This window comes from Xenopus laevis, chromosome 8S (assembly GCF_017654675.1).
Source record: "Xenopus laevis strain J_2021 chromosome 8S, Xenopus_laevis_v10.1, whole genome shotgun sequence".
Lineage (NCBI taxonomy): Eukaryota > Metazoa > Chordata > Amphibia > Anura > Pipidae > Xenopus > Xenopus laevis.
In genome coordinates, this window is record NC_054386.1 from 98,960,623 (window position 1) to 98,974,272 (window position 13,650).

Genomic DNA, 13,650 nt, shown 5'->3' on the forward strand with positions numbered 1-13,650 from the left:
TAAAAATACAATTTAACTTCAATGGTATTTTAATCTTTTGAGCAAAGTGAAGCAACCACTACTGTCAGACTACATTTCCCAGCATTTCTGTTATCACAGTGTAAATACTAAGGGGGTTATTTATCAAAGTCAAAAAAGTTCTCACTATTTTCGGAAACCTACTCCGACCAAATCTGCACTGACTTTCTGCGACTGAAATTTCTTGTGTGCAAAAAAAACTCGATAAAATCACGAAAAAGTCTGAATCGTTCAAATTTTTTGGATTGGTCGCCAGTAACTGAGACTTTTTCAGAGTTGACGCCCGAAAACCACAAAATCTTTGCATTATTGAACGAAACCCAGAGCAGATCAGGATATCAACAGGAAATCTGCAATTGACTTCCACATGAACTCGGCAGGTCTGAATTAGAGTACTTTTTTATTCAGACTTTTAACACCAAAGGAATCTAATAAATCCCGAAAAAAATCAATATTTCTATTTCTACGTGTTCTTCCCCTTTAAAAGTCCGACCAGACTTTGAATAACCCCCTAAATGTTGTCTCTCTTTCTGCAGTTGCTTCAACTGTCCATCCAGCCTAGGATTCTGCTTGAAACTAATGACATTGTTGCACTAACATAATAAATGCTTCAGGATTGATCACATGAAGAGGATTGAATGAACACATCAACAATGTATTATGATGTGAAGTCTTCTTCTACGGTGCTCACAGTCTGCCGGCTGCCTTTTCGGCCTAAAATTTTTTAAAAAGTGGTTATGAGTCAATCTTGGAACATGGAAAGGAATACATTCACACAAGTCACTGTATTTGGTCGTCTTATGTATTATGTATGACATATTTATTGCCACATCTTTTAGAAAAGTAGAGTGATAACTCAAAAATAGTAAATTCTGCATGCCGCCTGCATTCGTTTTCGGTCAGGTATTTAAGACTTACAGGAATGTGTACAAATGCAAGGGGAGAAAATTATGTTCTACATCTTATAATGATGTACTGGATAGAAACACATTTTGTTGATCAAATAGACCATTGCCTATGTTTTCTCTTAGCCTGTGCTAAGCAGAATTCAACAGGAACAGTCCTTTGATATTGCTCATAGTCTGTACAGAGAGATCCCATAAAACTATGGCAGCATAGGTATTCCCCTGTACTAAGCACAATTCAGCAGGAACAGTCCCCTAAGTTTGCTCATAGTCTGTACAGAGAGATCCCATAAAACTATGGCAGCATAGGTATTCCCTGTACTAGGCACAATTCAGCAGGAACAGTCCCCTAAGTTTGCTCATAGTCTGTACAGAGAGATCCCATAAAACTATGGCAGCATAGGTATTCCCTGTACTAAGCACAATTCAGCAGGAACAGTCCCCTAACTTTGCTCATAGTCTGTACAGAGAGATCCCATAAAACTATGGCAGCATAGATGTTCCCCTGTACTAAGCACAATTCAGCAGGAACAGTCCCCTTAGTTTGCTCATAGTCTGTACAGAGAGATCCCATAAAACTATGGCAGCATAGGTATTCCCTGTACTAAGCACAATTCAGCAGGAACAGTCCCTAACTTTGCTCATAGTCTGTACAGAGAGATCCCATAAAACTATGGCAGCATAGGTATCCCCTGTACTAAGCACAATTCAGCAGGAACAGTCCCTAAGTTTGCTCATAGTCTGTACAGAGAGATCCCATAAAACTATGGCAGCATAGGTATTCCCTGTACTAAGCACAATTCAGCAGGAACAGTCCCCTAAGTTTGCTCATAGTCTGTACAGAGAGATCCCATAAAACTATGGCAGCATAGGTATTCCCCTGTACTAAGCACAATTCAGCAGGAACAGTCCCTAAGTTTGCTCATAGTCTGTACAGAGAGATCCCATAAAACTATGGCAGCATAGGTATTCCCTGTACTAAGCACAATTCAGCAGGAACAGTCCCCTAAGTTTGCTCATAGTCTGTACAGAGAGATCCCATAAAACTATGGCAGCATAGGTATTCCCCTGTACTCAGGGCCGTCCTTAGGCCTATTGGACCAATTGGGCCCAATAGGGCCCCACACCATTGGGGGCCCCGCACCACAGGGCAGCACAGATAATATTTCCCTCAGCACATGATGCTGCCTGGCCTGTCCCCAACTTTGAGAGTCCAGCCCATCCCCAAATCCATAGGTCCAGCCCACCCCCAACTCTGATAAGCCAGCCTATCCCCCAACTCCATAGGTCTAGCCTGCCCCCAACTCTCATAGGCCCAGCTTTCCTCCAACCTTGATAGGCCCTGCCTGCCCCCAATCCAACCAGGCCTGTTCCCAAGCTGAATCGGCCCTGCCTGCCCCAAACTAATTGGCCCAGTCCACTCTCCTATTTCCTCCCTCTCTCTCTTACCCTGTGTGCCCCTATTATGTGCCCCTATTTCATCCCTCTCACTCTCTTACCTTGTCTGCCCCTTTCCTTTCTATTTTGTGCCTGTATGCCCTTATTTTCCTAAATACTTGGTGTGTCAGTAGCCAACAACACTTTGTCTAGGGGCCCCGCCAACATGGTCCCAATTGGGCCCCACATTTGATAGGATCAGCCCTGCCTGTACTAAGCACTATTCAGCAAGAACAGCCCTGGAATTTTGAGCTTTAGAAAGGGCTTCGAGGAACTAAAACATCAGATTTATCGCTTTCCTTTTCACTTGTATAATGTTTCTTTTTGAGCAAGAGCTATTATCACCCCCACACATAAATTTCTTGACGTTAAAATCTGAAAAAATGGGAAGTGCCTAATGGAATTGTTTGTGCACAATGTTTACCTTATGTGATGTGCAGATCTTCCGCTCAGAATCTATTGAAACAATCCAATCCACATTTTGGGCACCCCTGTTTTACACATTTGGGTGGAACAGCAAACAAATGTAAATAAAATAACATGAAATGGGGACAGAAATTACCTTTTACCCTTTTGTGTATAAATATTCCCAAACCAGCAAGGAAGAGCCCGAGCACAGTCACACTGATCAGGATGTAAAAGGCAGATCTGTGCTTGGATTCTGTTTATTGGAAATGAACAAAACAATAGAATTAGAGGAAATGATATTGCAGAGTTGCACAGAAGGCTAAAGCTATGTAACAGTGACAATGACAATGTAAGGCCAAAAGGTTCATTACTGGGAAATAGCTGAATAGCGTAGGAAATATCTAAAGCTTTTCTTCATTGTACAAGGATCTAACACGGCACGGAAGGCAATGGATCTGCATGTGGTTTCACTATATTTTTTGTTTATAATATTTTTATGACCTAAGTTTAAAAAAAAAGTCTTAAACTAAATGTGGGATTTTTTTCATTTCCTCTGTAATCCTTTCCACTATGAACTTGGGTGTCCCACACCCAACTCTCTTTCAAACACCCAAGACCCATTTAATTCAGTATGAATGGAAATATAATCAATGAACTCTATATATTAAGTATTCTGATTTCTGATAATATATCAGAAATATGGGCCAGAAGCCCTGAAAAATGTTGTCAATTCAGCATCCATTGTCTGTCCATGTAGGTGATAAGAGAAGTAAAGCTACTGAAGCAGTTTATTGCCAATAGATAAGTCACAATAGTACAAGCTGTAACACTATATTTATTCTGCAGAATGCTTTACCATAACCGAGTTAACAGCTCTAGAAGTTCTCGCTGTTTGTTTAGGATAGCAGCTGCCATATTAGCTTGGTGTGACATCACTTCCTGCCTGAGTCTCTCCTTGCTCACTCATAGCTCTGGGCTCAGATTACAGCAGGGAGGGGAGGAGGGAGAGAAGAGTAAACTGAGCATGCTCAAGCCCTAGCCCTGGAGGTTTAAGCTGAAAACAGGAAGTCTGATACAGAAGCCCATGAGTACACAATAGAAGGAAAGAAATGTGCTGTTTCTTTTGACAGAGGACTCAGAGCAGCATTACTTTGAGGGTTTACTGGTGTATTTATATAGACCTTTCTGATAAAGATTACCTAATTTTAGCCTTTTCTTCTCCTTTAAACCATCAAGGTACTAATGTACCAAGATGACTATTTGCTCTTCTACAAACATGTTGTTAATGATCCTGGATCATCCTTCAGCAATGTTCTTATAATGTCAACAGCCTTGAAAGACACTTACTGAAATCCACAACTATCTCGTTATTCAAACTGCTGTGATCCACATGGCAGGAGTAAGTGGCGCCCTCCTCTGGTGTTACCTCCACACTCACTCTGATCTGATAGGTGCCATCAGGGTTTGGCAGGATCTCTGGTGCCTCCTCTGAGTCAATCTCATCTCTCCCATTCTTTATCCATTTCACATCGACTTCCCGAGGGTAAAACCCATGAACATGGCAGTGAATTGTGGTGCTGCTGTCTGATTCTGAACTAGAAATTTTCACATTGGGCTGAACTGGCAGGGAAAATTAGAAAAGCCAGTTATTATTATAGAAAGCTGAAGCATAAAGTTCAGGGGGCCCATGGCCTGCCACAAAAAAACTAGGACTTCAAACTTGTCACAGGGGGTCACCATCTTGGAAAGTGTCTGTGACACTCACATGCTCAGTGGGCTCTGATTGGCTGTTGAGAAGCTAAGCTTAGGGCTCGTCACTAATTATCCAGCAGAAAATGAGCTTCCCTGGCTGTAATATAAGCTGATGCTACAGGTTTGCTGATTATTCAATTCTGATGCTAATTGCACTGGTTTCTGTGCTGTCATGTAGTAATTATGTGTATTAATTACTAATCAGCCTTATATTGTGACATTTCTATTCTATGTGTACTGTAGCTAGAAATGTTGTACATGATGTTTCGTGCTTCTGTACCAGCCCAAGGCAACCACAGCCCTTTAGCAGTAAAGATCTGTGTCTCCAAAGATGCCCCAGTAGCTCCCCATCTTCTTTTCTGCTGATTCACTGCACATGCTCTGTGCTGCTGTCACTTACTGAGCTTAGGGACCCACTCACAATATACAGTACACATAGAATAGAAATGTCACAATATAAGGCTGATTAGTAATTAATACACATAATTACTACATGGCAGCACAGAAACCAGTGCAATTAGCATCAGAATTGAATAATCAGCAAACCTGTAGCATCAGCTTATATTACAGCCAGGGAAGCTCATTTTCTGCTGGATAATTAGTGACGAGCCCTAAGCTTAGCTTCTCAACAGCCAATCAGAGCCCACTGAGCATGTGAGTGTCACAGACACTTTCCAAGATGGTGACCCCCTGTGACAAGTTTGAAGTCCTGGATCATTGCTGCTATTGACAAGCTCAAACTTTAGCCTCGTGCAATAAGTTCACTATATAAATATGCCATTTGTAGCCATATTCATTTTTAGGATTTAGTTCTCCTTTAACACTGCTTACTTCAAGCATAACAATTAGTGATGAGCGAAAAAATTTGCCAAGTGCGAATTTCCACATTACGCCACCGGCAAATAAATTCGCCAAACTCGAAAATTCGACGGGTGACAATTTTCGAGTTTCGCTAATTTCCGGGAGAAATTCGCCCATCACTAATAACAATGTCTTTTATAGACAAAAACATGGCTGTGCTGTGGATTCACCAGCGTCTGCCATTGTATCTAGTATTTACATAAAAGAACAAGTTCTGAACACTTTTAGGGTAATGGTGCTAAGGCATTGGTTCAGATGATGTAGATATCTGAAATGTAGGTCTCCCACATGGCCAGTATTTTACTGGCCTAGCTGGCAAAACACCTGCCAAGGCCAAATTGGTATTACAAATTACACATTTACTAGCAATATAGCCAGTAAAGTATTCAGAAAGGTGGCAACCCTACTGGTATAGCCGGCACACACTACATGTAGTGAACCCTTATAGATGCAAAGTTACAGCAAAACAATAAAGCTGTACAGTCAGGAGAGGTTGACTTTTTTTGCACCTTTTTTTAATGAGTATTAATGGTGCTGGGATGATGTAGAAATCACAATGAATTGCTTTCTGCAGTATATGAGCAAAGAGTACATATTTAGACACTCGGGAATCTCAGACACAATGCACTAACAGGTTTTTCCACTCCCCATGCCAATGCTTTTCCGGCAACCAATGTTATACATTTCAGTGGAGAAGAAAAATACACAAGATACCAGACAGGTGAGATAAAGTGAAAACAATCAAGAGAAGTTACAAAAAAAATCCCTAACTATGAGCAAGGGCAGCATAAATAAAGAGGGACACAAGTCATGGTAAAATGTTTTTGTATTTCTTATTCTATAAATCAAATTATTAACATATAAACATATTATATATATTGTGGTAGAGTGGCCACATAGAAGTGTAAAAAGGCGTGTTTTCTCTTTAAGTTCTCCATAGTGGGAGATGTTGGCTACAAGGGAGATGTTTAAAGGGATACTGTCATGGGAAAACATGTTTTTTTCAAAACACATCAGTTAATAGTGCTGCTCCAGCAGAATTCTGCACTGAAATCCATTTCTCAAAAGAGCAAACAGATTTTTTTATATTCAATTTTGAAACCTGACATGGGGCTAGACATTTTGTCAATTTCCCAGCTGCCCCTAATCATGTGACTTGTACCTGCACTTTAGGATGGAACTACTTTCTGGCAGGCTGTTATTTCTCCTACTCAATGTAACTGAATGTGTCTCAGTGGGACCTGGATTTTACTATTGAGTGTTGTTCTTAGATCTACCAGGCAGCTGTTATCTTGTGTTAGGGAGCTGCTATCTGGTTACCTTCCCATTGTTCTTTTGTTTGGCTGCTGGGGGGGGCAAAGGGAGGGGGTGATATCGCTCCAACTTGCAGTACAGCAGTAAAGAGTGACTGAAGTTTATCAGAGCACAAGTCACATGACTGGGGGGAATCTGGTAAACTGGCAATATGTCCAGCCCCATGTCAGATTTCAAAATTGAATATAAAAAAATCTGTTTTCTCTTTTGAAAAATGGATTTCGATTCAGAATTCTGCTGGAGCAGCACTATTAACTGATGCCTTTTGGAAAAAAAAACATGTTTTAACATGACAGTATCCTTTTAAAGGATTTTGTTTAAATGATTTTGCTTTCTGGCCCTAGAAGCTGTAGTGTTCTGGAAGGAACAGGTTAGCTAGATCCAGTTCACAAATTGGAGCTCATTTTCTATATCAGTGATCCCCAACCAGTAGCTTGTGAGTAACATGTTGCTCTCCAACCCTTTGTACGTTGCTCTGATGGTCCTCAAAGCAGTTGCTTATTTTTGAATTCCAGGCTTGGAAGCAAGTTTTAATTGCATAACAACTAAGTATACTGCCAAGTAGAGTCTCCTGTAGGCTGCCAGTCCACATAGGGGCTACCAAATAGCCAATCACAGTCTTTATTTGGCACCCAAAAGGACTTTTTAATGCTTGCGCTGCTCCCCAACTCTTCTTACATTTGAATGTGGCTCACGGGTTAAAAAGGTTGGGGACCCCTGTTCTATAGGAAGGCTGTCCTGTGGAAAGGTATTTAATTCTAATTAAAGTATTAGGAAATATTTCTCAGAGCAGGGCACAGGGCATGAAGGTTACCTGTCTGTGTGAGGAACTCCCAGAGGGGCTGTCTGTCACTACGTTAAACAGTGACAAAAAATAAAAAAAATATGTTTTTTATAAAATGTAATTTACCTTTATTATTTAAATTGAATAATAAAAAACCTTATTTTTTGTTTGCACAAAACCTGTTGAGTGCTATACTACACTGGACTATTACATTATTTGTTACCAGCACCCAGGCTGGCGATATATTTTGTGTGAGTGCTCCTCCACTAGGACTACAGGTATATACAGTATATATATGAAACATAAAAATAACTCCTGTCCACTGGGTGCTACCTTCACACATATCATGAGTTCCCTAACTAAATTGGGCCAGTTGTGGACTACCAGTGAGAAAACAAGTTTAGGGGTCACCCCTGTACTAACAATATTCCTTTGGGGGATTGCTTAGTCTCCTGGCTTTTCTCAATGTTTCACTTAGACTCTGTCACTTGGTCATGGCTCCCTCTGCCCCTTGCAGTAGCAGGCACCCCCCCAACATATAAAACATTATTAAATTGTGTATAGTTGTGAGGACCCAAAAGAAATGAAGGATTGTTGTTGATATACCGCTGTGCAGACATGTGTCTCCTTGCCCCTTGAGTCACCTGCTGTAGTGATATTTTCATAGCCTGAGGTACAGTGGGGGAATTCATGAGTCAGTAAACCGGCATGCAAGAAGGTGAAATAATGATTTATTTCAAATCTAAATAGTTAAGGCAATATTCAAGTCATCCACAAGGTTGCCCCCTATGGGAGCCTATATAAGGAAGTACAGGAGCTGGAGACTTCCTCTTTGGCCTAAGAACATCAAACAGGCAGGACTGACCACTGTAAGGACCAAACCAGGTGGGAGATTGTATCCTGAAGGTAAATTAGGAGATTGGTATCAGCTCACTCTAGTAGTGAGAGGTAGCCAGGCTAACCAGCAAGGACAGTCTGTTGTCCCAACAAAGGTATTGTAGGGTAGAGCCCCAGGCCAGTTAGGGGATTGGAGTGTTCAAGAATAGGATAGAGCTGTAGTAAGTAGGGATGCACCGAATCCAGGATTCGGCCTTTTTCAGCAGGATTCGGATTCGGCCGAATCCTTCTGCCCAGCCGAACCGAATCCAAATCCTAATTTGCATATGCAAATTAGGGGCGGGAGGGAAATTGCATGACTTTTTGTCAGAAAACAAGGAAGTAAAAAATGTTTTCCCCTTACCACCCCTAATTTGCATATGTAAATTAGGGTTCGGATTCGGTTCAGTATTCGGCCGAATCTTTCACGAAGGATTCGGGGGTTCGGCCGAATCCAAAAAAGTGGATTCGGTGCATCCCTAGTAGTAAGACAGCTCAGAAGACGATTATGCACTGTAATGGGAAAGCTTTATTGGGAGAGGAGGCCCTCTCAATGGCTAATGGCACTCTGCCAGTGCACACATGACAGGGGCACTGGAGGTTTCATAAGAGGAACTCAGTATGTGCACGAGGACTGGATTTTTTTTTTGGATATTGGATTTTTTTTCAATACACTATTTTGACCTGAAATTTACCGTTATTGCCTAATATACTATACTGGATAGAGGGATTAAGTCAGCCTCTTTCTTAAAATGCCATTTTCTATAAGTAATACTGTCTGTAGTCTATACTGTATGGCCAGTTTGCCCTAAATTTCGATGATCAGTTTTAAATGCAGTAAACTGCACTTTGGTATTTGTCCCTCCCTGAGAAAAGTGCCAATTCTTCATAAGTACATAGCTTATTAAATATAGTTTATTCAATACAGCAGAACCCCCATTTTACATTCCCTGATTTGAAGTTTTCCCTCATTTTACATTGTTGTTTTGTGGTCACACCTATATATTATGCATAATTTTGTCCCTTTTTTTAAAAAAAAAAAACATTGGTGGCAGGGGCCCCCTTATAAGTTAAAAAAAATTGGGGCCCCAACAAAAAAAATGTAAAAAAAAACAAAAAAAAAACATTTGTGGCAGGGGACCCCTTATAAGTTAAAAACAAATTGGGGCCCCAAAAAATTTTTTTTTGAAAAAAAAAAAAAAAAGTGTCAGGGGCCCCCTTACAAGTTAAAAATAATTGGGAACCCAAAAAAATTTTTTTTTTTTTAAATTTTTTAAAAAAATGTTTGTTTTTTTAAAAAAAACATTGGTGGCAGGGGCCCCCTTATAAGTTAAAAAAAAATTGGGGCCCCAAAAAAAATTTTTTACAAAAATTTAAAAGAAAAATGTTTTTTTTAAAAAAAACATTGGTGGCAGGGGCCCCCCTTATAAGTTAAAAACAAATTGTAAAAAAAAATGTAAAAAAAAAAGTTTTTTGAAAAAAGAAATTAAAAAAAACAAAAAAACATTGGTGGCAAGGGGCCCCTTACAAGTTAAAAAAAAATTGGGGCCCCAAAAAAAATGTTTTACAAAAAGATTGGTGGCAGGGGCCTATAGAGTATTAAAATAATACATTGGTGGCCAGGGGATTAAAAAAAAAAAATACAAACTGGTGTCAGTAGGATTGAACTCATGGCTTCAGGACTTCAACTTCGCCTCCTTTCGTGACTTCGGGTCTTTTCGCCGCTTCAGGACTTCGGCTTTGGCTGTTTTCGTGACTTCGGGTCTTTTCGGCGCTTCGTGACTTCGGGTCTTTTCAGCGCTTCGGGACTTCGGCTTTTTCGTGACTTCGGGTCTTTTCGGCGCATCGGCTTCAGCTTTTCGGCACTTCCGCATTCGGCAACGCAGAGGGAGGACGTACGGCTCGGGCGCTCGCAAGGGGGGCCCTGATCTTCAAAAAATGCAGCGCTGCTGGGCCCCCCTTCATGCCCGGGCCCGGTACGCTTGTCCCCCCTGTCCCCCCCTGATGGCGGCCCTGAGTTCATGTATAAGTCAATGGCAGAGGTCCAGTGACCCATTTAAAGATGTTAATAGCCCTGCTCACATTCAAGTTTTTTTTTCAGAGAAAAAAACTTTATTCGAGTTTAATCGAATCGGTAAAATTTGTTTGAGTTTTAGATGTTCAATTTTTTTCTTAAATAACCTCCCAATTGAATTTTGATTATGTTCGAATTTATTAGAGTAAAAAAATTCACATGAATTCAAAATTCAACCTTTAATAAATGGGCCTCTTAGTCATAGGCTGTGCGTAAGGCGACATACTTATGACATAAATGAAACTCTGTACTTGCTTTCATTCCCCTGGTGGAAGATGACTTTTTTAGAGTGCCTGATTAACAAATATTCAGTTTAAAGACAACATTTGTGTTCAATAAAAAAAAGGGGGGATATGGGATTAGTCATTTTTACCAAATAGAAAACAAAACATAGAGGAAGTAGAGTCAGCCGTTAATATTGTTTTGTATATGTGTGCAGAAATCATGGCACTAGGAGAGAACAAAAAAAACAGGTCACAGCTGTAGCTGACAGGCTGCTGGTACCAGTGGCGGGCCAAGCCAACCGGGTGCCCTAGGCGACCCAGGTGGCCACCGCGCTCCCCAACACGCTCCCCTCCACAATTTCCTCCGTGCTCCCCTCGGCGATCGCTCACGCGGACATGCGCGCTCCTGAAACCATTGTGCTCACACATGCGCACAACGCCGGAGGGGAGCGTGTCACAGCGCTGGAGGCAGGGAGGCAGAGCAAAGCGTGGTGAGAGGCGGGGAAAGTGACTGAGGGGAGGGAGGCGGGGAAAGTGACTGGGGAGATGGGGTAAAGCGCTTGAGGGGAGGGAGGCGGGGAGGAGCGCTGGAGGAGTGGGAGGAGCAGCGAACATGGACTAGGGGTAGGCAAAAGTCAGGTACCTGCCCAGCGCCCCCCTTTCGTTGCGCCCTAGGCAGGTGCCTCTTCTGCCTACCCCTAGTTCCGGCCCTGGCTGGTACTAAGAGATAACACTCATTCTGCTATTTTAGCCATTGGAGAGGCTCAGTACAGATGTCACTGACTTATTCTCTGTGCAGACTTGCGAATGTCTGAGTTTCAGGTTAGTTCTGCCAGTGAAAAGTCATATATGTGTAATGCTATAAATATTTTTACACATGTATGTTAAGGTGGCCATAGGCGTAACAATTATGATCTTTCTTGGAAAAGATGTTTCCAAGAAAGATCGTTCGTGTCAATACACACGTGTAGAGCTGAATCATCAGATATACAATAGAAACAATAGAATTCTACCTGTATCTGATGATTCAGCACTAACAATGGCCGATTGTTTGGGTGACTTCAAAGGCACCTGATTAAAATTTTCCGTCCAGCCCGATTGATGAGCCGACTGATATTCAAGTCTTGTGCCGATATCTGTCGGCTCTTTTCCCCCCATACACGCACCAAATATCGCACGAAAATTCTCTTCCATCACACGTGTCTCAATAAACCTCTCATCAGCGTCACTGAGGGGCATCTGGGGAAAACTCCATAACACTATCCCCAACCTTTTTTTACCCGTGAGCCACATTCAAATATAAAAAGAGTTGGGGAGCAACACAAGCATGAAAAAGTCCCTTGCGGTGCCAAATAAGGGCTGTGATTGGCTGTTTGGTTGCTCCTATGTGGATTGGCAGCCTACAGGAGACTCTACTTGGCACAATACTTATTTTTTATGCAATTAAAACTTGCCTCCAAGCCTGGAATTCAAAAATAATCTCCTGCTTTTAGGCCACTGGGAGCAACATCCAAGGGGTTGATGAGCAACATGTTACTCATGAGCTTCTGGTTGGGGATCACTGCTCTAATGTATCAGCCAGTACAACTGATTCAGGGAGAGAATTCCACAATTTCACAATTCTCACACATTGAAATCGATCCCTCTTTCATACTGTACAAGCCGGACAGCCAAGGGGTGTTTAAAGGATAAGTAAACCTTTAAAATAAGTGAATGTAAAATTGACGAGGCGGCTATTCTAAGCAATTTTGTAATGTACATTCATTATTTATTTTGTTTTCATTCCAAGATATTAAGGGATACATGTGCTGTTAATATGAATGAATTGTGTTACAACAGCGCCACCTGCTGGTCAGTTTCCCACCAGTCTGACCAGCAAGTAGTCAAGGAAGTTGTCAGGAGAAAGAAAGAGGCTGATGTTCTTCTGCTTAGGAAAGATGTGAGAAAGGTTTCTAATTTTATTCCTAAGCAGAAGAACATCAGCCTCTTTCTTTCTCCTGACAACTTCCTTGACTACTTGCTGGTCAGACTGGTGGGAAACTGACCAGCAGGTGGCGCTGTTGTAACAAAATTCATTCATATTAACAGTACATGTTCTTCTGATTAGGAAAGGTTCTAAGTAGAAGAACATCAGAGCCATGGGCGGATTGTAATGAAGGCTTGGGGAGGCTTAGCCTTCCCAAACCAGCAGGGTCAGGTTTCCAACACTGAATGTAGGGTATCTGCCTTAAATATAATCTTAACAAGAATCATAAGCCTGCAGCTGAAACATCTACCTTCTCTAAGCAAGAGTTAAGTAGCAGTCCCATGAGGCGTGTGTATTCTGGCAGGATGAAGCTGATTGGAGAGTGCCTACTGTCAATCTCAAATAGAGGAGGGAGCAGGAACAGAGAGAGAAAGGAGGAGGCGGGGACTCCAGTGAGATTCAGATAATTGTGCAGCTCAGACATTATGAGAAGTGAGTGTCAGTTCTGCTGCAGCCCATGTGTCTGTATGTATATTACATATGTATGATAATTAAGGTGAGCTGTTTGCTACACAATCATCAGGTTGAAAAGTTATTCATAAGTCAAAACACTTTAGTTGCCTGATAAAATACTCAATGATTGTGTGAGTGGGTATGTGTGCAAGTGGGTATGTGTGAGTGGGTATGTGTGAGTGGGTATGTGTGCAAGTGTGTGTGTGGGTATGTGTGAGTGGGTATGTGTGAGTGGGTATGTGTGAGTGGGTATGTGTGCAAGTGGGTATGTGTGCAAGTGGGTATGTGTGAGTGGGTATTGTGCAAGTGTGTGTGTGGGTATGTGTGCGAGTGTGTGAGTGGGTATGTGTGCGAGTGTGTGAGTTTGTATGTGTGTGAGTGTGTTTGCATCATAACAATCAAACAACCGGTTATTCAGTCATCAGGTGATGACTGGTACTTTGGAGTAGAAAGACATGCATACCCAATTTGGATTCGTGGGAATGTGTACTTTCCGGAAATTTATGGTTTTCTGGGGT

At 41.6% G+C, this 13,650-nt stretch overlaps 1 protein-coding gene across 1 annotated transcript; it reads right to left on the reverse strand.

Moving 5' to 3' along the window:
* Positions 1 to 465: 465 nt before the first annotated feature.
* LOC108700370 (H-2 class II histocompatibility antigen, A beta chain-like) lies at positions 466 to 11,082 on the reverse strand. Its single transcript, XM_041574708.1, has 4 exons — positions 10,908 to 11,082; positions 4,116 to 4,388; positions 2,923 to 3,021; positions 466 to 732 (listed from the first exon to the last, which is right to left on the reverse strand). Exons 1-4 carry the CDS (start codon positions 11,080 to 11,082, stop codon positions 677 to 679), a joined length of 603 nt encoding a protein of 200 aa, XP_041430642.1. The 3' UTR covers positions 466 to 676.
* Between the last annotated feature and the right edge of the window lie 2,568 nt (positions 11,083 to 13,650).